General features: G+C 39.8%; 1 protein-coding gene across 11 annotated transcripts in view; it reads left to right on the plus strand.

The window, feature by feature from the left end:
• RGS7 (regulator of G protein signaling 7) overlaps positions 1-24,303 on the plus strand; it is a 242,621-nt gene that overhangs the window by 211,677 nt on the left and 6,641 nt on the right. Inside the window, exons 16-19 of one of the 11 annotated variants that reach the window (XR_007202118.1) lie at positions 2,451-2,540; positions 3,804-3,857; positions 5,127-5,215; positions 13,665-14,331. Coding sequence is in view for 9 of the 11 variants with exons in the window: in XM_048296463.1 (XP_048152420.1) it covers positions 2,451-2,540; positions 3,804-3,857; positions 13,855-14,013 (303 nt within the window). In the remaining 2 variants the exon portion in view is untranslated. Of the gene's footprint in view, positions 1-2,450; positions 2,541-3,803; positions 3,858-4,660; positions 4,742-5,126; positions 5,216-13,664; positions 14,332-24,303 lie in introns of those variants that run through there. The other 10 variants (XM_048296466.1, XM_048296467.1, XM_048296468.1 and 7 more) reach the window with 10 other exon arrangements.

The following is a 24,303-nucleotide window of genomic DNA, read 5'->3' on the forward strand; positions in this document are numbered from 1 at the left end:
ATATTTCATCTTTGCAGACTTCTGAGAAAAGTAATAGAAAATAATTGGATTCACAGTAAAAGTAGCAGAACTGGTATCATCCTCCATTTTCATCAGCAGCTCAGTGATGAAAATTTAATTATTAGTGCAAAATGAAATGGTGTCAAAAGGAGAGATTGAAATCATATCCCTGCAGAATTTCCTACAGCTTGATTATTAGGTCATCATCTACAGAGTCAGGAGATGCTTCTGCAGGCCCCACGAAGGAGAGAAGGGAATTGAATTGAGGCTTTCTACTCTTTGGGACAATGCCTCTGTCCTCAGTATGAAGGGGAATAATTCTACCTCCTTTTAATACTTCCATTATGAGAATAGCAACCTATGAAGAAACAATAAAATTTTCATTAGATCCTATGTCATACCCATTGTTTTGAAGTACTCTGCATGAAACCAAACATACAATTTTTGCTTACATCTGCTGACCCCTGGAGATTTAAGGCTGCAGTGTATAGCAAAGACATAAATTACACAAATAAACAATCCAGCAAGATCAAAGGTTTTAAAAAAACATGTCTTGGCAGTTAAATGGATAAAAGACAAATTCCTTGCAGTATCCAATCTATATTTTTTTAGTAAGTGTAAAAATTCAATACCCTTTTACTTCCAGATCTCTCTTCTTGTAATTTTGTCCTTCGTTTATGAGAGACATGGAGTATTCAGTCTTTATGCGAGCAGGACTTTTCCTCCTGGAGAGGACCTCTGTTTAGTCCATCCAGTTCAGCAAAAAACCTTAAACCTGGAGGCCTCAATTTCTCTGGAAAAGGGAGAGGCTACACCTGCTGCGTTCTCACTTGAAGCTTTAGGAGCTTTAAAGTGTCCATCTGAGGTGGAGGGTTTTGTCAGGAGTAGGGTTCTGCCTCTGCAACAGGCCCTTTTTGGCCTGCCAGCTGGGAAAGAGACCACTTGTGTGCCATTCTGGAAGTCGGTGGGTCATTTAATTGTGGTTAAAAATGTATGAAAAGCATTTCTGGACTGGAAATACAGAAAGATGAAACTCCATGTCAAATGCAGACACATGAGTAAAATGGGACACATAAGTAAAAATAGTCTGATTATGCTAAATATGTGCATTAACATGTGTCCTGGTTAATGTGTACATTAATGATACTAGTACAGCCTAATTTATTCTTGCTTTTACAAGAATGTTCAGAAATAAAATTTTCATGCCCATCACCAGTTTCTACTCTCTGTTGACTGCATTGTCTGCTTTCACAAACACTGAGCGGGAAAAAACCTCCCCAAATAAACCAGTCTAAGTTCTGAATATACACCAGAATTTCTCTGCTTAGTGTAAGAAATACAATCAAAGACATTTAGAATAATTTTTAAGGTTTCTAATACAGCAAAAGTTAAATAACAGCTCTAATTTTACCTTGCCTTAATTTTCAGATAAAGTGGGGAGTTTTGTTTGGGGTTGTTTGTTTGTTTGGTTGGTTGGTTTTTTTTATATTCACTAATTTTATGCACTACCAAGCTGAGAAACAGTATTTACTTTCCAGCTTGTTTGCTGTTTCCCAATTGCTGTGCTACAGGCTTCCTACAGTAAAGAATAGAATTTGAGTAGAAGAAAAACTCCACGAAAATAGCTAACACAATTCAGGATCTTTTAAAAGTACTTTTGAGAGCATTTCCTATTCTGAATGCTTTTCTAAAAATCTTTCCTCTAGCATATAATCAGAACTAGAATTATCAAGTGTCCTACATCAGAGATTTTTTTTCATCTTTTTCAGAAATTAGAATGCTCCAAAATTAAAAGTTTTTTAAGCTGCTCTGGTAATTTATTTTCTGGATAAAAGTTTCCAAATTTTTATACGCTTCTGAAGAATTAATATGTTGAAAATTAGATTAGCCTGGAACTGTTTTTCAATTTACATATGTGTATTCCTTTTTATATTAGCTGGTGAGCAGACTAAACATCTGTCAAAGAATGTTTTCAAGAGTAGCCAGGGGAAATCCTCACTAACCTAAGCACAAAACCTAGTATCTCTTCCTAGCCTCTGAAATCACAAGAGTGTCTCCAGAAACTAATTCAGAAAACCTGATGAGGAAGGACCCAAATCTCCTAATTTCATCACTTAGCTAAACTAACTAATGTAAGGGAGGTTTGAAGTTGGGCCTTAAGCTAGGACTCGGTTGTCAATTCTTAGAAAATAATTTTGTACTGGAAAATTTGGTCTATAAATTAAAGAAAGGTGTGTTGTGTAATTATATATAAGAAATGGGTGGTATTTCTGCTTTAAGAATAGAAAGCAATTAAGCCTTAGCTTCAGAATTGAAACCTGCTGTCCTGTAATGCTTCCTATTCATAGTAGTGCTAGCTGGTGTACATTCCACAGCCAAAACATGTGGCTGCCTCCCATTTTACATGTGTCTTCTTTCAAGGGAGTAACAGCTCCTCCTTTCCTTTTCAGGAGCACATTTACAAACTGATGAAAAGTGATTCTTATCCTCGTTTTATACGATCCAGTGCCTACCAGGAGCTGCTACAGGCCAAGAAAAAGGTATTGGTCCATCTTGCCTTTGTCTTGCCACTGTGCAAAGCAGTGGTTATGTTTGCAACAATACTCAGTCTTCTCTCCCCTGTGCCAGTGCAACTGGATATCTGGTAGGTGACCAGCTTGGCGTTTTTGGAGGGTCACATACACACAGGAGTTCAATATACATATATGTGTATATATCCTGCATGCGGGCATGTTTCAATAAGTTAATCTAGCAAAACTTATTTTTATTTTTACATCCCATATTGTACTGTTTTCTCTGTTATGAAGCACCTTAAATTGCAAAGTGCTTTACAAATACATTAAAAAAAATAAAATAAAATCCCAGAAGAATAGTCTTTCATGTTTGCAAGTTTGCTTATGTAATAATTGTTGTTCTCTTTATTCCACCTATGAAAGCTACAGAATGTGTTTAGAAACAATCTTACTCATATTAATAACTTCTAACTTCAACTATAAATATAGGGGCTTCCTAATTTTGTTTCTTTCCCTATTACTACATGAATAGTTTTGAGTAGGCTAGGAATCTGACCTGAAAGATTGATCATGTCACACTTTGGCAAACAGAGGTTCATGACTTGGTATGTAATATTTGCTTAGAAAAGTCCAGATCATGGAATGGGTTCTGAATAGCCACAGCCCAGAGTATGTGGAGCAGCTTGTACAATGCAGATTTCCATGATGATAAATAATTCTGTTAGTGGGCTCTAAACAGTAATCTCCTAGAATCAGCTGGGAGCCCTGTGCCTTGCAAAATCAGGGCCCTGACTGTTACAGGAACAAGGTAGTTATTAACACTGTAGCATTCTATTGTTTATAATGACAACCTAAAATTATGTGAAAGTACTGTGTGATTTTGTTTTTTGTTCAAACATTGATTTCTGAAGATCCAATATAGAGAGAGATGTTGAAAATACCAGAAAGCTTCAACTGTCCGTGTGAAGTCCTTAAGTTTGTGAATGTCAGTTCATTAACACAAGATGTGCACTTCATTATTTCTTTTTACTTTCAGTTTTTCTTTAAATTCAAACCAGTTTGATCCCCATGAAAAATTATTTTTGTCGAGTACTATATCTGTTTTGCCCATCCCCTGTTTTGCCAAGTCCCTTTACAGCCTCATACCTGTGTTTGCTTCCTGATTTATACAAACTTTGTTTTGCAGTCCATTGTTTCATCAAACCTTCTTTTCTACTCCATTGTTCTTGCTTTTCTTTTTCCCCTTCTTTTTCTTTTTGTTTCCTTTGTTTCATTTATTTCAAATTTAAGTTGGAAAACACTCTGGATCGTCGAACATCTTTTGAGAAATTCACACGCAATGTGGTAAGTTTGTTGCCTCGGAAGACTAGTAAGCCTGATGGGACATCCTTCTCCCCTTTCCCTCACTGATCCCTACTTTCCCGTTTGCTTCTCTAACCTGAGGGTTAAAAGTGTATTCATCACAGCTTGTGGATTTTCCTGGGAATGACAGCTTTATAGTGTGCTTTCATTACAACCCCTCCTCCCTAGTCCCTTTCCCACTGATCTCAATAGTCACACATGGAGGAATGGACCTTTGGGAGCCATGCTTTTTGCATTAGGAAGCATGAAATTAGTCATTTCCCCCCCCTATAATTTTAGTAAAAAATCTGTGAAAACATGCTTGATGTTGTTTCTTTTTCTGGTGCCTTCTTAAATACTAAGTCTAAAACAGTTGAATACATTGGATTTCCATCCTGTCTTCTTTTTATTTTACTAAAAAAGACTTTGTCCCCCTTTTTTTAATTGGGCACAGGAAAAAACAAACAATAATAATTTCCCCATCTTCCTTGATGTCTAACAGCTTCTACAGGGCCAAAGAATTCATATTGTTTATGTGCAAGGGTTTGATTTGGATTCATTTTCGTAATGGACTACAAGAACTGATTTTTTTTCTTTTCAATGTATAACTTTCGAAAGCTATTTTTCAAAGGTAAAAAAAATAAAGGCTGGTAGATTTTGTGTGGGCGTTCTTTTGCCACCTGCCAAAAGATCCACTGATTTCATGATATTTGGGATTCTTTTTACTTATCCAGTTTCTTTGGGATTTTTTTTTTTTTACATTGTGAAAGTTCAAACTAAAGAATTCAACGCATTTATTTTTGTAGGGCAGAAACATCCCTATTTTTCCATGCCATAAAAACTGTACACCAACACTGAGGGCGAGCACTAACCTGTTATGAAAAGAGGTAGAAAGATCTTGGATTATACTCAAGTTTGTCTGCATTGTCTGTTGAATTGTGCAGGTGACGCTGCTGTGTGTGTGTGCGTGTGCGTCTGTGGCTTTTTCTGTGACCTGGTCAGTGGAGCTGTGTGTGTTGAAGTGAAAAATATGAGAGCTTTCAGCAAAGATCATGGTTTTTGTTTTTTTTAGTTTCTAGGGAAGGAGAAGCAGTTGTCAGAAACTGTCTCCCCTATAATGAGGCTCAAGAGCGTTGCCTCAAGTATTTAAAAAATACATATATACTTCCCAGAAATCACAAAAAGAAACAAACACAGTGAAAGTTTTGTGAGGCTGTGGGAATATCTCACATTTTAAAACAAAATAGTAATTCTTTAACTACTTTCTTATAGGTAAAGGCTTCCTGTAATATGCTTTGAATCCACTGTAATCAGGAAGAAATTTGGATTCAATGGGACAAAGTCAGTAAAGGACACTAAAAGTAAATAAACAGCCACAAAGGAAACTATCCCAATGTTTGAAACAAAAACCCCAATGTTTTGCATGGTGGTGTTGCCATAGCATGTTGCAGTTGTGATTTGTGTGTTGTCTAAACAGGTTGGATCTATAAAACAACATTGTACATGATAGTGTTGTACATGATAATTCCACTATAATTCAGTAGGAAGTTCCATATTAATAAAAAATCTGTAAAAGAGAGTGCATAGAGTGGGTAATACATCCAGGACCTCTGAGAACCACACTTTTTCCCAGTCACAGTGCCTGGCAAGCTGCAATGCTACATTTATTCATGGCATTTTGGGCAGCCCAGGGGTCGGGAACTGGCTATGGTAAACATAATGTAAACAGGTGATCATGAGGGGGGAAATAGCAAGCTGCAGGTGGATGGGTTGGGAATACAGCACAAAAAAGGGGAAACGTGAAGATAAGCTTGCGAGACACTGAAATCCCTCCCAGAGCAGCGTTACAGACAAACCAGCAGTTCTGGGTACAAACACTGGAGCATTGTGCCCTGCAGCCGTGCCCGATTTTCATCCTGCTAATCTCAGGGCAGAAGTACCAGAATAGCAGCATGCCAGAGATGCTTGGCAGGCCCAATAAACCAGCTGTGAACTAGGAGGATTTCTGGACATTAGTATCTCGATAGAGGAGGGAGATTTTTTTCTTTTTCACAGAGCAAACAGTGAAATAAAATCTGTGGTTTTGCTTTTTTTCCAACTACTACCTGTTAACCTGGGTGGAGTCTGTCAAGTCGGGTCAGGTATGAAAGAAAAACATGTCACTGCTAGATCTATAATCTCTACTAGACTCACAGGTCTGAGGCTTGCAAATTAATCCAGAATATCAGGATGCTCAAATGCAAAGCTTTTTTCCAAGACGACTGAATTCATGTCACCCACTTCCTCAGGACCTCTTTCCACCAGGCATCCTTGTTCTTCCACTTTTGTTCTTGGTTGTGATGAGTTTATAATATGTAATTATCCACCTTGGTACAGTGGTTCCAATCAGCAGGGATAAGGGAAACATTTCTCAGAATATTCTACAGTGTACTGATTAACTTGATCAACTATGAAGTGAGGGACCATGGAATAGATCTGTTCTACTGATTAATACAGAAAATAGGTGTGAAAAGGGTCTTCTACAACTTGGATAAGTGCTATCATCTCTGATTTAGTGGGATGAAAATTACAGTTTCTCTTCTCTGATGGTTTGCAATATTTAGACTAATTTTCACTGCATTTTTTTCCTCACTTGTATCAAAGTGGGTTTGTATTAAACTAAATTAGAACTCAGTTTTTTCCATTTGAAGTGTTTAAAAAAACCCCAGTAACCTTGGCTGTGTCTAGGGACTCAATCTGAGAAGATGGACTCGTAATTCATAATCTGATTTGTTGACTCTAAGAGGCTCCTGATCAACGTTAATTGAAATTGGGTTATACTTGCTACAGAAAGTATTTGTTAAAATAGAAAGTTTAGAAACGTTGTAGAGGGAAATTACTCTGTACTATTTCATGAATTTCAGGGAAATAACCTATTATAATGAGTCATTATTTTAGTCTGATGGAGAAAAAATAGAAGTGGAGGTATATACTAGGCTCAGCTCTGAGTTTCTTTGACATTGAAGAGTTTTCTTCCCAGAAAAAATTCAGTAAGTTGGTACACTTCATGAAAGGCCTAAATGCTCAGTTTAAAAACTGACTAATGAGCTGCTCTGTAGATTTTATAGTGCAAAATTGCTAATGCCTTCGGCAGTCTGCAGCAGACAATATGGATAGTGTTAGAATTCACATTCTAGAATTCTAACTAGAATTAGAATGTGCATTCACATAAAATACACAGAAGTAATAGCAAACTGGCATTTGCTAGATGTAATGTTGGTTATTGAACACTTTACAGTTTGTATCTGAGTAGTAACCCCAGGTATGCTTGGTCTGCCTCACTTATGCTCCCAGGTACTATGTGAAAATATAGAGCACATACACTTCAGTGCTGCTGGAATGAAGCCATCAGACAGGGGAATTGCCTTGGACTAACATGGGCAACCACGTGTGTCACAGCTTTGAGTCAGAGGCACAGAGAGCAGTGACAGTGTGCTCTGGGCTTCTCCCTGCCTAGCTCAGCCCCTCAGCTTTCTCTTGGAGAATAACAGAAGTCCAGTCACCTGCAGGTCCCCAAGGGACTAGGGCAGTTAAAGGTCTAAGTCATGGTGCAGGAGAATCTCATTGCATACTAAAGCAGTAGAGAGACTGAAATCAGCAGTTTCTGTGGCATTTAAAAACTGAAATTCTTGTGAAGAATTCACATGGGGAAAAAAACTATAAAAAAATTAAAAATTAAAAAGCTCAGAAAATTTCCTCTACCTCAAGTGTGAGTATCTACATTAGAGGGGAAAAACCTGGGTGAATATACACTGATAACGGGAACAAAGAGGTTCTTTAAGGAACAATTTTGTCTGTAATTTGTCATGTGCATGCAGGACTTGTGACAGTGGCAGACTGAGCAGGACTTTGTGAGCCCCAGCCTGGTGCTTAGCTGCTATTACTGGTCTGGAACTGTCGAGACAAAGGGACCTGCTTTACAGGGGGAGTGGGCTAATTTAATTTCCACCCCATGCAAATTTTATTGTCCTACCAGGAACCGAGTTAGTGGGGTAAGAAGGGGTAGCCTTCCTCCTTAGAGCTACCAGGGGCAGACCCTTCATCCTCATGTGTTGGTGCCATGACTTCAGACACCACCATCAGTGTTAGCATTTTATCTGTTGCTGCACGGTCACACAGAAAGCAAAAAAAAGGTGCTTGTTTTAAGCTTGTGAGGTCTTAGGGAAGTACAGCCAGTACAAAACAGACCAAGTTCAGTTCATATATTAAACTAGAAAGCCATCAAACTGTAATTGTCTCCATGCATAACATCATAAACAAGACCCCATTTAATAATTCTGAGTTTAAAACTGTTATGTCTTCTATTACCCGTATCCTACACAGTTTTGTTCTCCCACTTACCTGAAAGAACTGGCTGACCAGAGTCCTTTAATTTTTTCCCCCCTCCAAACCAGTAACAATAGGCCATTTCATGCATGAGATGTGAAATGCAAAGGCTATTGAACAGAGCACATTTTCACGGAGTTTCAATCCAATGCCACTTAACATGACATTGTGAATTATGGCCTAGAGATGGAAATTAAAACTCATTAAAATAGCTTCCCCAGTTCTTATCAGTAGGTCATAGATTTTCCAAATGTTTAAACAAGTGTAGTCTCTCTCCGTGTTAAAATCTATCCCTTTTTCAGAGCAACAAAGCATATAAATAATCAATTTCATCTGTTAATCAAGAAATTTTTCTATATGAATAGGTAAAACTTATGTACACAAGGCCCTACTGTGCCAGACCAAAAGTCCATCTAGTCCTGAAATCCTGCCAAGGGCTAGATTTTCCTCAAGTATAGCATTGTCCGAGAAATTCAATGCAGTTATCAGCTGTGGAATCTCATTTTGAGTTTACTTACAGGTCATTCCCAAAATTTAAACAAAAAAGTAGCTAGGTCAGAAGAAAACTAAATCATAAAGCTATTTATTTGACAAATACAAAACAAGAATGAAAATAACTATTTGTAGAAATGAAGGCCTTTTCCATTTCAGGAAGTCTTATTCATGTTTGACTAAAAAAGAACAAATAAAATAATTGAAATTTTTATTTTGGCCTACTAATTAGTAAAATCCCCATAGTTTTTGGGGTTTTTTAAAGAATTATGCCTACAGAGGAAAATCATAAAGGACGTGCCAGTGAAGACCGGCCTCCTTGTGCTGTTCTGCAGTGACTGGAGCTAAGCTGCTGTGCTCTGTGTTGGAAGAGAGGAGCTTAGGAGTTAACACTTGCACAACCAGGTTCATCCAAGTGAGGAGCCAGCACAGACTGGTAAGGTACTGGGCCAGTGTCTGCCATTTTGCAGCTGACAAACATATACCTGATTCTTAGGCTATTTACAGGAATGAGAACTGGAGAGAGCTATTGAGGAATCAGGCCCAGGACAAACATACTGAAAATTTTTTTCTTGTGCATCGGTCCCTTGGAGACCTACACTTCAGATGGTTATTCAAGTTCAAACTACCCCATTTGACAAGAGTTTTTAGATTAATCACAAGTGAGAGCAGCTCATCAGTAAATGCAAAGTGTAAAAGGAGAAAGAAATAGAGACTGTCAGTGGATTTGGAGTGAGCCAAAACAGGAAAGCAGTTGTTCAGCCTCTGACTCCTGTCCTCAGATCATTGCAGGAAAGAGTACAGCCCTAATGAGAAGGGAACAAAGGGCTGCAAATCTCAGCCAGAGGCAGAAGGATTTCCCTGCACATGTAACCACTTAGCACTGCAGCTGTACTGACAACCTGTGCCCCAAATTCAGTAAATACTAACCTTGTCCCCTTCCTCACATCTGAAAGAGAAATACACCTGCACAGATGGCTGAGAGCAGCATCCTGTGCTCTGTGGAAACTGGAGCAGAATTCTGAACCCCAGAGCAGTGCTGAAGCAATTCCCTTGTGCTGGTAGAACAAGGGCTCCCTCAACATGGAAAGGGATTTACTGCTTCTTCTCCCTTGTCTCTCCAGTTGTGCTCCTGTCAGGGGCTGTTTACGCACCAGCTCTGAGTGTAGTGCACTGCAATGTCACTTGGAAGGTTTCCCTGCTGATCTGGCAGAGCTGACAGTGTGCTGCAGGTGTTTCACACATGAGCAGATGGGGAACAGTGAGACCAAGGAGGTTTGCTTCTTGCTCCACATCTCATTTTGCTCACAGTGGGGTTCACGCTACCTCTCTCTTTTCCCGTCAGATGCGTGGAGTTCTCTTTTCTAGTTCTACCAGTATCAGTCCTGGGAAGTAGCATCTGCACTGGCAATAAAGAAACATGAAAAAGGAACCACTGAGGTTGCTTAGCAGAAAGGAAGAGAATTAATCTTCTAAAAGGAAAAGACGTGATCTTTTTCTGTTATACATTTCAATTCCAGCCCCTATACAGATTTCATATTGGCTTCTTATAAGCCACATATGTATGGAGGTTGTTGCTGACTTTTTTGCTGGATTATTTGAGGTTTTAGTGTCATGCTGCATAAATGGGTCAGTCTGCATGACTGTATTTAGCAGCATCTGCAAATAGCTTTACAATTTCCCCCCCCTAAATTCTCTAGAAGTAAAGTTGGAAGGACAACTCTATGTCAAACAGTTAATATGCTAAAATAGGGACTGGAGGCTGAGGCCAATTGATTTTGTACTTTTAGATGTACTTGTTCACTCCACCTGCTGTGTTGTCTTCTCGTACTCTGACTCTCTTGTCAGGGTATGTGTGCAGGGTTCCATTTTGGCTTCTGCATTATTAGTAAAATTCTTAAATAGTTGCAATTGTTATGTCCAAAGTGCACTAATACAGCCAAAAAATCATAATCCTCTTTAGAATTTGGCTGTGTGCTTCTAAATGTTGATGGCAAGAATATATTGAAAACAGTAAGGATCTCCTTTTTATTATTCAGATAAACATCAACTACTTCTGACTTCACCCCCACCCCCCCCCCGAATTTTCTTTAATCTCATTAGCACAGGAAACACCTTCATATGCTACAACTCTGAAAACTAGCCTGTTAGATGCAGGTTCCCAAATCAAAATCTGGCCTATGGAAATGCTGTTAACATTGCATCTGAAATAAATAGCTAGGCTCAGCTCTTGAATTATGACCCACAATGGATAAGCCTTACATCTGTCTGTAAATTGAGTAAATCTAGAAATCTCCTAGAAGCAGGAATTATGAAATGCTACCAAAGAGGGCTAAAGGAAAAGTATACTCTGGAACAGAGTTTGAAAGGTATATTTTGTGAAGTGGAAAATAACAAGTCCCTGCAGATCTTATAAGAAGATGTGATAATTCTGTATTTGGGGCTGCAATGGATTCTGTGTATTAAAAGCTTATTTTCCTAATCAGAGAACTTCATATGATTCAGAATAAGCATTGAAGAAGATCTCTTAAGAAGGGTGTATCATCTCCTAAGCTCTCACTTTTCCAACTTTATGATAAATTAGAACTACTAATGCCTGGAAAAAGACCATTTGTTGTAGCTGTTGTTGCTCATATGGAGATTTCTCTGAGTCAGGGAGGGGAGGTGAAAGAGAGGATCATCCAGAGAGTTCTTGATCACTGTAGGGCTTTGGAGAAAAAATATCCAAAGACAAGCAATATCCAGGGAGCCAGTGATGTGGAATACAGAAAAAGATTGTCATGACAGCCCACTGTGTCTCTAGGGGAAAAGTCAAACAATATGTAGAAAAAGATTATACAAATCAGATCAACTAATTACTTTTTGGCCTGATTTTAGGTCAAAACTTCCTAGTTTATGTGACAGCATAATTCATTCATGAGATGCTAGAGTTTTGTTATGGTCCATCCAGAAATTCCAGAAATTTTGAAACTCCTAAATAATAGTTTCAAATAATAATAAACAATTATTTCACAGATTTTATACCACGACAAGAGTTTATGCAGCTTTCCAGTGTAGTTTTGAGTAAACTGTAACTAATTGAGAATGCCAGGTGTTAATATTTTAATTAAGTGGGTTATGCAGTTCAGTACTAAAGGGAACGCATACATGTTTACAGAAATTAGCCAGGCCTGTACACCTATAAACTGAAGTGCAAATAACTTAATGAAAGGCAAAGATAAGCATATGTTCAAAATTTTCTGAGATAATGTCTAGCACCAAAAGTCACGAATTGTCTAACAAAATTGTCTAACAAAACATTAATCTTGGAAATGCTTTTAATGTTTTAAATTGTATTCTAAGGCCACACTGCTGTTGAGGATTTTTGACTATTTAAAAAGAAAAGATGTCTTACTATGACAGCTTACCTGATGCATTAAAGGAAAACAGAATTTAAGGCTGAAAAAGTATCAAGAAGCTGTGAATTTAATATAGGTAGAAAGTGGCAGATACAGGGAAGACAGAGTGCCAGGAAGAAGACTTTCCGTCTTTAAAAGAAGTAGGTTTTAATACTGTCAGGTGATATGGTGAACCTGATGGATGAGCAGTCTAACCCAACATTGCAAATCATGAGTTCCCTTTCAAATTATGTTGTAGGAAAAGTATTCATCCTAATTTGGTCAACTTGTATTTCACAGAACAAAGAATAAAATAGTTATTCTTCCTTTTATGAAGACCTGCTCTGATCTATTGTGTATGAGCGAATGCTCAAGACAAACTTGCAGATCCCCATGAGCATAAATTTAATTGATAGTGACAATAGATATTAAATTGTGTAATTCCACTGAGATGTAATGCTGCAGATGACTTAACAATTTATTGATATGGCAGAATAAGTTCATTTACCATTTACTGCCGAAAATGAAGCATCTCTCCATAGTTACAGTATTTCTTACTGTATTGTCCTTGAAATCAGTTTGATATTTCTGAATTGGGCACTTAAAATGAACAATATAATAAATGTAAGTATTAAATATATAACTGGTGAGTTAGAGCCATTTTCTATTTAATTATTTATGATATATTTGTGTTACATTGTCAGGGTATGCCTGTGATGTCAGCTTGCTGTGCCAGCTCTGCTTCTGTTGGATCAGAGCCACAGTAGGATGGCCCTTGGAGAGCTAACTCCTTTTATGTGGCAATAGGAGAGCTAATTCCTGTTCTGTGGTTTTTGTCTGGCTCAGATAAAGCTCAAATCTGCCTGAAATTCACCAGAGTGACATACCTAACACCATCTTCTTCATGCTGTAGACCTAGCTCTTGTGGGACAGTCATTATACCTTGTTAAAAGAACTTGTTAAAAAATTGAAACCACATCCTTGCAACAGGAGGAATGATGATGAAAACAACAATATGGAAATACAACACCTTCAAAGCAGTTTTATGCAGTCACATGTAATATACCTGACCAATGTTCTTTATAAAGAGTAAATATGGTCTCAGCAAACCTATAGCTGTGTTTATGGAAAAGCTGCTTTCCTACCTATATGCAATCTGCCTCTTACTTTCTTACCTTAACTTGAAAGTAGCTTTTTTGTCCTCTGTGACAGAGCTACTGCAGTTTGCACATTCATCTTTGCAGCACAAGGCACTCTTGCTGGCGGTAGCCTTCTTCAAGTTCTGGGTGTGACTGACAGCAAAAACCTCAGCATCAGTTTCTCATCAGCCAAAACCAATCTCGTTCAAAAACGGCCTTTAAATTTGCTGGCTTGTTCTGTGAAGCAATCTGGCTGGCTGGCAGTGGAGGTGTTTAAGTGTAAGGACTTCCTGTGGTTTAAGATTTGACAGACTCCAGTTGGTGCCCCTAGTTATTTGAGAGTGATGTGGCAACACTGAGTGGTTGCTGATGAACAGGTTTGCAGTGATCATGCCTCTGTTTTCTGTTTTTGTTTTTTGTTTTTATCTTTTCCTCAGGGGAAATCGCTCACATCAAAGAGGTTAACCAGTCTAGTGCAGTCCTACTAAAAGGATCACCTTGTAGCATGGAAGCAGACTCAAATCATTATACATACTTTGTAGCTCACTGATTGCCTGACTCAGAGGACAGTAGAACAAGATGTTGCATGAGCAAGGACCTGACTTGTTTTCTTTTGTGTATACTAAGGCATTACAGACTCCGAGGGACTCTCTAGCCTTTCGATGCCTCCATTTCGAAAACTGTCTGCTCACTTCCTCCTTCATATCAAGCTGGATCTGTGTCTTTTTATTTTCTGCAAGCTCAAGTACAGTGAAAAAAAAGCTTCTGCTAGGCACAGTTTATTAAAAAAATACGTCAATCAAAAACTGGAAGAAATGTAAAAAATGCATATATTAATAAATATACATATGGCATCACATTTATTGCACAATAAATTAGCACAGAAGGTTTCATTTCACTGATGTATTCACATTGAGAAAGAAAGCCTGTGTCTTTGTCTGTTGTCTGTATATTCTCTGTTAATGTTTCTTGCATTTATTTTTATACCATATTTAAAAAAAGAACACCTTTTACTTCAGATGTATTAAAGTTGATCCTTTCTCTGTAAATTTGTGTATGTTTATATTGTTGTTTTATCTTTCATTAAAAGATGCAGAATCTCTTTCCTTTGGGAAGTTTGAGATTTTAATATTGAATCTGAAGATTAGCTGAGCAAAATGATCCCCAAAAGTTACACACCTTGTGCTTTCTAAAAAGTGACATGAAATGGCATTTTCTTTCTCTCAGTGACACCTAACCAAACACACTTTATTGATAATCATTTACTTTTTCTTTTCTTTTTATCAAGCTAGCAGCAGAGAGACCTTTGCCGCTTGCTTGTCATTGCATAAGCAAACCGTTCTTTCAGCTAGGCCCGTTCTGTAAGAGCGCAGCCTGCCCAGCGATTCAGTCGCTACCCCAGACCGGACTGACTGAACTGCACTTCCTTAGGAATGGACATGAACAAAGCTGGCTGAGAACACAAGGGTATACTTGCTAAATAGGAAGGACAGGGCTTCTTTCTCCTTGCTGTCACTTGTGCTATAAGGCAACATTTTAAGCTGAAAAGGTAGTGTTTTGGGAGTGCTAAGTACACTGTCTGTGGAGTAAACCTCTAGTAGTAACGCAGGAGGAGGCTGTCATTTCCAGGGCTCTGTTCGGGGACGCTGTTGTGTGTCCACTGCCAAGCTTACTCACACAGAGACCTGTTGACAGATTTATGAGTGTGTGTTGATGTTGCCCGTGAGACAGTAGGTACGGAGCTTCTGAAGCTAATCTAAGCTGGAACCAGAAATCTGCTTGGCCTAAGAAACAACACTGTTGACTGATAGAGGTGATGTAAGGATAGTAGACAGAATCTCAGAGTAGAAAAGAAAGAATGGGAACTAAGTCAAATGACAAAATGCTGATACCTCCAGGGCATGGTAGTGTGCACAGGATGAACAAGCCTTTTTAGCAATGCACAGAATAGACTCAGGACAGCCAACTCTAGTACCATCTGTCATGCTGACTGTGGTTTGATATTGAGAATCTTGTTTCAAAGGGACTATGAATCCTAAACATGAACACACGAAGTGGGACAGTCATAGATACAAGCAGACAATCAATTTGAATGCATTACTACCAGAGACATCTCATTTAGCATTGGAAAACCACCTGCATTGATGCTATTAGGGACAGGATGGTTGCACAGAGCAGCTCTGGGCAGAAGGCAGCTGAGCTGCCTTCTGCTGGGAGCACTCACTTCTCCACTGGCTCTGGCAGTAGTCTGGTGCAGCCATAACCAGGAATGCAGCATCTTTAAAGATGCAGTCTGAGTGAACCCAGTACAGAATGCATTTTAAATCCATGAATGGCTGTTCCCCATATTCTGCTCAGTTGAGGTTTCTTGAGGTTTGGGATTTCTATTTGTTCATTGTTTTCACATGGCACTGTGTTTCTGGTTTCTAGCTAGGATGACAATTACTGCTTTAAAGTGTCTCTGGTTTTGCTAGCAGAATTCTACCAAGCTTTTATGGAAATGCCCCATCAGAGCTGGGTCTTACTGAGAGCTCCATACAGGTCAACTGAAAATATTCACAACCTAGGGACGTCACACAAATTTTACTAAGTAGCCACACTGAACCACAGATCTTAAACTGAGATTTAATTTTACCACAGAAATGTGAGCTCTGAGAGATGAGCTTGGGGCCAGGCAATCCACAGAAATTTGAGCTCTGCTTCACTTCTCAGTGCCAAATAGAGATATTTATTTCCAAACTCCTGCTGCCACCAATTTCGTCAACTGGTATATTGCCTCCTTTGCCTTAGTAGTTAACTAATTAGATACCACTGTCTGCTTCAAAGAATCACTTCTGTCAAATACCTAATGTTTCAAATCCAAGCATTAGGCATTTCATGCAACTTCACCCTAAGAAATATTTTTTTCAAAATCACTTTGCAACACCAACTGGTTGATAAAAAGTCACGGAGCATTTGTATTCCTGAACCCATTCAGTACTTATTCTAGTTCTTTCCTGTCATGGTTTAACTCCAGCTGGAAACTAAGCAGCTGCTTGTTCACTCCCCCCTACCTCCAGTGGGATTGGGAGGAGAAGAGGAAAAAGTAAAACCCATGGGACAAGATAAGAAAAATTTAATAATTGAAAAAATTTATATTCATAATAACAGTAATCTTAATGAAAATGAGAGCAAGAGAGGAAGGAGTAAAATCCCCCACCCAAGAAATACAAGTGATGCACAATGCAATTGCTCACCACCCGCTGACCAATGCTCAGCCCCCCGAACAGTGATCGGGCCCTCTTGACCAACTGCCCCGGTTTCTATACTGACCTTGGTGTTCTGTGGTATGGAATATCCTGTTGGCCAGCTCGGGTCAGCTGTCCTCATGATGCTGCCTCAACTTATTGTGCACCTGCTCCCTGGCAGAGCATGGGAAACTGGAAAGTCCTTCACTGAGGGTAAGACCTGCTCCACAGCACCAAAAGCATCAGTGTCTTATCAACAGTATTCTCATGCTAAATCCAAACCACAGCACTGCATCAGCTACTAGGAAGAAAGTGAAATCTATCCCAGCTGAATCCAGGACATTTCCTTTCAAGAAATATGAAGTCTGTATTGAATGGCTATCTTTCCCTGTATTTGCACAGGATTTAACATGATGTCTCTAAAGTAAAACCGGGCATTACTAATAAGGATTTCAATGTAGTCAGGGAGCTGTGTTAAGGTTTCATTTGAGCTTAGTTTCAAGTGATACAGCTCCCCTGCTACATATGAGTGAACTTGGCCCAAACAAAATCAATCCTACAACTAGATGATTTTTTAAAAGGTTTATCTGCAATCTTCTGATACTTCACCTCATCGCTGTCATCTGCCAGTGATACAATACTGGGACTGGAAACTCCAAGCAGGCACAAACTTCCTTTTTTCTCCCCCACAGAGAAAAGCTAAATTTGTGTTTCCAAATTTATACAAAGATCCACTTCAAGAATTAAGATTATCTCAGATTAAGGCATGCTTGTACATTAACCGAGCAGCTGCAGTTTGACTTTGGTTACACAACAATTTACCAATTAAGAATGTCAGTGAAGCCACAAATCTGCTGAGGAAAAAAGGACCAAGAGAGAAAATCACTCTGAAGGGACCATATTTCTTATCTTCTAGGGAAAAGGCATCACTCAGTGCCTCCTGGCTCTGCCCAAGAAGCTTAAAACACCCTCATAAGGGATATTAATTGTAATATTCCTTAAAATAACTGGTTGGAGCTTGGAACTTTCATCTGAGAGTTGGGGTTCATCAGTCAGTCTCTTTCCCCAAACATCCTTGTACATTAAACAGCTCTAAAGCCTACAGGATAAAGTACTTGATGGTGCTTCTGCACACTTCAGATGGTTTTGTGCTCCCAGACCAGCCTGTGAAGGTAGGAGAGGCAGAATCTATCCTGGCACCTACCTGAAAACAGCAAAATAGTCACCCATTCTTCTGTAAGAAGCAAGTAAAAACAGTCCTTCAACCCTAGAAATCCAAAGAGGGAGAAAAAGGGCCTTACAATAGTGATGAGATAAATTGCAAAATGCTGAGCCAAAACAGTGGTGGAGTCTGGCCAGAAATTAATGAGTTGAAGGTGAATACAGGACTAAGAAATGGGAATTAATTGTGGTGACCAGAACAGAACCGACAAGGGAGGAAAACTGGAGAGCTAAATAATTAGGATCAAGAGAGGCAGAATGCAGCTGGTGGATTGCCAGCCTGTTGATCACAGCCATGCTGAGTTGGAATTAAAACCTGAAAAATCAGGCAAGATCAACTTCAACCGGTGCCTTAAAACCCAACAACAACATTTTTCCATCTAGAAAGCAATAATGTGTAATAATAAAATATCTAGAGTTGACTTTTTCAAATTGTACCCCTAATATGACTGAAACCATAAATGCCAAATAGTCTCCTAAGAAACAAAAAATAGGAGGGCAACAAACAGTTCCAGAAAACAAGACCTATAGTAATGCATTTAGGATGTTATTTATTAAAAAAAAAAAAAAAAAAAAAAAAAAAAAAATTAAAGCCAAAGTTTTGATATGTAACTGGAACTAGGAGTTGGAAAAGCCAGTGACTTATTTGCAGCTCTTCCAATTATTTTTTTTATGCATAGTGAAAAACAGCTCTTTCAATTTAGATTTTAAAACTGACATATTTTTTATGTCTCTTCTAGGTAAAGATATTGTGCATAGAACTAACACTGCACTTATTATAGTAGGTGCATAACACTGGACTTACTATAAAAGGTGCATAAAATACAGGAATTTTGCTAAAAGAATTTTAATAGCTACAGGAAATTAAAGAAAATAAGTTTTTAATCCCAACATCTTCAAGCAAAATTATCAGCAAATCATTTTAACATATTCTGTGTCCAGAATTCATTTAAGCAAGTTGCTAAGTGGTTGTGACTCACACCAGTCTGCCTTTTGATCTAACTATGCTGAACAGATTGCTTTTGTCTCCTATGAGTTGAAGATATGCTGAATTCCCAATATTGAAGAGGTGAAGGGGAAGAGGAGTTCTCTGAGGCTGGATTTCCCCCCCCCCCATGCCGTTGCAGACTGTGGAGCCCTCAAGTGGCATGTGTACAACTCAATGTGTTTTGTTTGTATATACACTGACTTGAGGGCTGCAGAGTCTCTCCAGACAGTCATTATCTCTGAAACAACAAAGTTTTGTTTCCTTAATATCTAAACAGAATCTTCTTTGCTTTGGTTTATCCCTTTATTTTTGACCAGGCTGCTGCAGTCACTACAATTATATGTTCCCAACATAAATGGACATTGCAACATCACAGCCTCCTTTGGTTTTCTTACTGGTGTTTCTAGCATAGATGGTTGCTCCCCTTGGTGTGTAGCTGACTCTTCTTCGGTCAGTGAGGTGCCTTGAGTTGTCCCTTGAATAGCATCCTCATTTTTCAGACAATCTTTCTCTTTTTCCAAGATCTTTTTTTAATTATTTTTTATTCCACCTGTGCATTATTTGCAGTCCTTTTATCTGCAGGTATAATCTTTTATCCTTATATATGGGTGAAACTGAGGAAGCTTCAGGTCTGGTTCTTTAACACAAACACTTGAATGAGAATGAGTACCATCATCACTATTTGCTGTAAGGGATCTGTATGTGTAAATTGCAAAGAAAAATTGTCCAGATAATAAACTCTGAGAACCTGCTCAAATGCTAGGTGATAGTCCTTATTTACAAGTGTGGACATGGACAGTAAATATCAAACAATATTAAGACACGACGGTAAATGTTACCTTGTTAGTGGCATTTGCACAATTTTTATTGTACTTTGCTCCCAAAATATATTCTGCTGCATTCACCTTCATTGGCTTTCTTTTTGATTTGACTAGATTTTTAAATCTCTTGTTAGATTCATCACAGATGTCATCTTTCAAAAGGGGGTACTATTTCCCACCCTTCCTCTTAACCTGGCAACTGCTCCTTAAGCACAGGTATCACATAAATGAGGCATTTCATTATGCACATTATCTTTTCTATCCACCTTTTTATTTCTTTACCCCTTTCATTTTTAAAAGATGAGTGGCAATGGCATATTTAATGTGACTTACTTTTGTACCTTTTGCTGAGAGGAATGTATAACCCAAAATCTATGAACTTTTTTTGAGTTCATCTCCTTTGATGCACTGTTCTTTAGACAACTTTTCTTTAAGATTCTCTTTTTTCTCTCCTTCTTCCCATCAGTAACATTTTTTTTAGGATTCTCCATTTTTTTTTTTTTTTTCCCTTTGTTCCTCTGATTCTTGCTCCATTGATCTCTCCTGCGTGGTCTTATGGTGCCCACTAATGCTCTTTATACTTACCTTCTCTGTTTTATCCTTCTTGGAACTAAAAAAAATTAGGAAAAACAACACAAAACAGAAAGCATTAAAGGAAAGGCAGGTCAGCGCTAGGGCAGGGGCTGACGTGGATGCACAATGTGCCTCTGACTGTGGCCTGATCTCAAGGGACCATCCTTCTCCCGGCAGTCTGCCTCTCCCCTTCCCCACCCTGTTCCCAGGAGCTCTCCACTCCTACAGCCACTGCTCCCCCAAGGTGAAGGAGAAGGAGCATGGGACAATGTCCTGGGGAGAAGGGTGCCTGTACAGGGGTGCTGTTACACAGCAGGACATCCTTCCTTGCTGGTGAGGAGGTGTCTCTGGAAACCTCAGGAGATGTGAGGGAGATGAGTTATTCCTTTGCTTAGGTGCAGTGAATGGAGGCAGACAAAAGGTGTGGACTCCTCTGGTGCCCGAGACTGATGGAAGAAAGGGAGCGGGTACTCGGGCCATTCACTCCCAGCATTGCAATTTGAAATAAGTAAGGAGCTTGAGCTTCTTCCATGGTAAGAGTGAGGTGTCCACAGAGTGATGCAGAGTGTCTCTCTCTCTTATCAAAGAGAGAGTCTGTGGGAGGCAGGAATGAAGAGTAAAGCCCAAGACTAGGAAATATTCCTAAGTCCTGGTCCATATTGGTCTGGGAGGTAGCTCCAGTGACACCAGTGAACAGGCCTGTGGAAGCTCGTGTTGTGCCTAAATTACAGATAAAATTTTTTGGGGGTGGAGGCACAAATGTGGAATTTCATCGATGGACAGAGTAAACTGCTGAAGATACAGTTCAATTAGATAGACATGCTCAATTAATGAGGGAATTGGTTTCCAGAAAGTTGTTATTAGGGAACTGTTAAGTTTGTAATTCCTAAGTCATTTTGGGTAGTTCCATTTCTTTCTCCATCCCTTCTGAAGCAGTTCAGCAACCTTTCTTGACTAGCAAGGTTTTGCCTTATCTCTTCCCTTGATTTTCTTCTCAGCTGTTTTCCTAATCCTTTTCTGCCAGTGTTGGAAACCCCAGGTATAAGGGAGTAGCTGAAGCTGCTCTCCCACCAGGGCATTTGTGTGCAGAGCATAATTTTTACTTCCATGTTTATTTTCATCCTGTAATGAGACAATTGAAGTATCAGACTTTCATTTTGTTCCAAAGGGCTTCTTCCCAGTGCAATTCCAGTCGTACAGACCCATATCATCTACTTTTTCTGTATACTTGTGGCATTGGAGAAAAAAAAAGACACCCACAACTAACTAAAAAAACAAACACAGAAGATATGAATTTCAGATATCTCTTCTGCTGCTGGTCAGTGCTAAGTGGAAAAACAGAAAAATACTTTCTCAAACCTCATGGCTGTATTAAAACTGTACTTCGGGATTCCCATCTGCAAGGATCTCTGAGCATCTCCAGACCTTTTGTTGCCTCAGTTGACGTCTCTGTTCTTTTCCTGCCCCAACCTCCAAAGCTTCCTGCCCCAGAGCATACTTCCACTGAAAGCAGAGACGTGAAACCTTTAAGACTGGCTTTAAAATACAGCTACCCTTTGCTCCTAAAGTTGTGCTTGCTAGCTGGATGTCAGTAGTGGAATCTCTTTGGTACAGTAGGGTGGGCTAGTAGGGTGGATTTGGTTTTTTTTTTTTTGAAAGATGGTTTGTATTTCTTCTGCTTCTTCTCTCACCCAAGACCACAGCATGAGCTGGGAATGCACCTTTGTCTCTAGAAAGATTTTGAAGACAACCTCTTTCCACAAAAAGCATGGACTAGGTGGAGTTACTTTGATTATTTTGTGTCTTTTAATGAGAAAGAAAAAAAGCAAGAGTTTACAGGCCAGAAGACCACAAGGAATATGAGACTCAGGAGGGAGTGATAAAAATAACAAAACCAGCTGCTTTTATTTTATATCTAAATAAAGATTTTAAATATGTTGCCCAAATAGCATTGGGGGGGGGGGGGGGGGGGGGAAAGAAAAAAGAAAGAAAGAGGAGACAAGAAAGAAGGGAAAACCTTTCCATGCCCAATGTGGTGAAGATGTCTGATGTTGCCTGTAGAAGCTGCATCCTTTTCAGATCCTGACAGTTCCTGCACCAGGATGCCTCCACCATTACTCCTCATTATTGAGGCCTTGCCACCTTGTGCATGTAGCAGCAACTCTACCAGACAAAATCTGTCTGCATGATTCAGCATCAGTCCTTCATGTAACACAGAAATGGCTTCTTTAGGCAACTCCATCCCCTGCACACTCCTATTTTCTGTTTTATAGGTACTGACAGGGCAGGACCAGCATGGCCGTATATCAGCACTGATCTGCTGCACTGCTGCTGCAGTTTCTGCTAAGGAAAAGCTTGCAATCTGAATGGTACTACTATGAATTGTGTAATGCTTACTACAAAAAATATTCATTAGAGAAATTTACTGGATGGGACTATTTTGGTATTCGTTATAACCCATTATATGACAAAATTAAATAGAGCATAAAATCAGAAACAAAGGGAGGAAGTCAAAGCAATTTTCTTTACCATAGTAGAGCAAACTAGTTTGGTGCTATCAAAAGCCTGGTGATTTTTTTTTTTTTTCCTTCCTTTTTCCTCCCGTAGTCCTGAAGTGGTCATGTGCCACTTTTTTCCATTTGACATTTTCAGTTTTCTTTCATGCTGAGTCTTGCTGATCTATGTGCTGACAACTGATCGGCCTTCATCGGAAACAAATAAACCCGGTATTACGCTCCTCCTCTAAACCCTCCGCTGCAGTGATGTTGGAAGTGGCTGGGCAGCAATCGCGAGCTTCCCTCCCAGCACGAGCGCCCCAAAGCCTTGCCGGGTGCGTGCCCTCGGCCGCCGCTCGCTGTCCGCGCTGTCCGCGCCGGGCGGCGGGGCCGGGCCGGGCGGCGGGGCAGCAGTGACACCTCGTGGGTGCGCGCCGGAACCGCGCCCGCGCCGCTCCCAGGCCCCGCGATGCTGTTTCGGCCGGGAAGAGCAGGACCCCGCGCGGCGCCAGTGCGCAGCGCCTCTGCGGCCGCGCTCACACGGACGCTCCCCGTCCCCTCCCCTGGCCGGGGACAAACGAACCACCTTCTGTCATATCCCAACAGAAAGACCGTGGAAGATTTTTGCCAGGTTACATCAGAGGAGACGGTCTGCTTTTAAGAGGATTCCTGGGAACCAGTGCTGCTGCACTACACAAGTTCCTTCTGGGATGTTGGGGTCTTATCAAGATATAATTGGGTTGTTAGGAATTTCCTTCAGTAGCCAGTGGCACTTGGTTTAAGAAGAAAAAATCAGAGTGCTGTGCAACCAAATATGAAAGTACCCCCAAAGGAAGAAGAAACAGGGACAGCCACGGAGCAAAGCCGTCCACAGACATCAAGGTCTTATTCGACTCTAGAGACATGCAGAGCCTGAGGACTGATGGATTAAGCAGTTCTACTTCTACTAGTATCACCTCCCCAACAAAGACTGCCCCCCTTCCAGCTGGCTGCCCACAGGGAAGGGGAGTGTGGAAGTCATGCATGGAAGCACTGCACGTAGTTGTTCCCGTTTTCCTTCAGGGCAATGAGATGTTGGACCTATGATCTGTAAGCAAACAGGCAGGCCAGAAGGAAACCCATTGCCATCTACTTCTGATTTTAGGGAGAACCTCTTGACAAAGGCCAAAATGTAACTGATCAACAGCTGCCAGACTGCATCAGTATGGTCTGTATTGCTCCTCACGCTTTATTTGTTCTTCATTTGTTCATTTCTGTATCTTGTTAAGAATGAGAAACCAAATCTAAAAGCTGTGCTTGATTTTCCTGGGCTTTCACCAGCACAGCTGCATTGATTTTGGTCTTTTCTCCTCTTCTCCAGAGCCCCTACAGCCTCTGATGGGATTGCTGAGAAAGTCTGACTTTGCATTTCAACCTTTTTTCATCTCATTTTTTATATATCCCATTTCAGCTTTACCAAAGAACCTGCACTCCACCTGTGAGGGCCACAGGAAAACCAGGAATAAGCACCCTAATGACTTCAGACACTGAACCATTCTGGGGAGGTTTTTATGTGGAGAATCATGTATGAGGAGGATCTACTCTTCAGTTTTTAAAGCCAGAGGATGAAAGAAATACTTTCTCTCCATTAGTAATAGACAACTAACCTTAATAACATAATGTTTAATGAAAAATACTTTAGGTATTTGTATGTAATATTGTTTTATGTCTGGAGTGGATATTATGGAAAAAAATTGTCCTCGCTTTAGGGG

This window comes from Corvus hawaiiensis, chromosome 3 (assembly GCF_020740725.1).
Source record: "Corvus hawaiiensis isolate bCorHaw1 chromosome 3, bCorHaw1.pri.cur, whole genome shotgun sequence".
NCBI classification, from domain to species: Eukaryota; Metazoa; Chordata; class Aves; order Passeriformes; family Corvidae; genus Corvus; species Corvus hawaiiensis.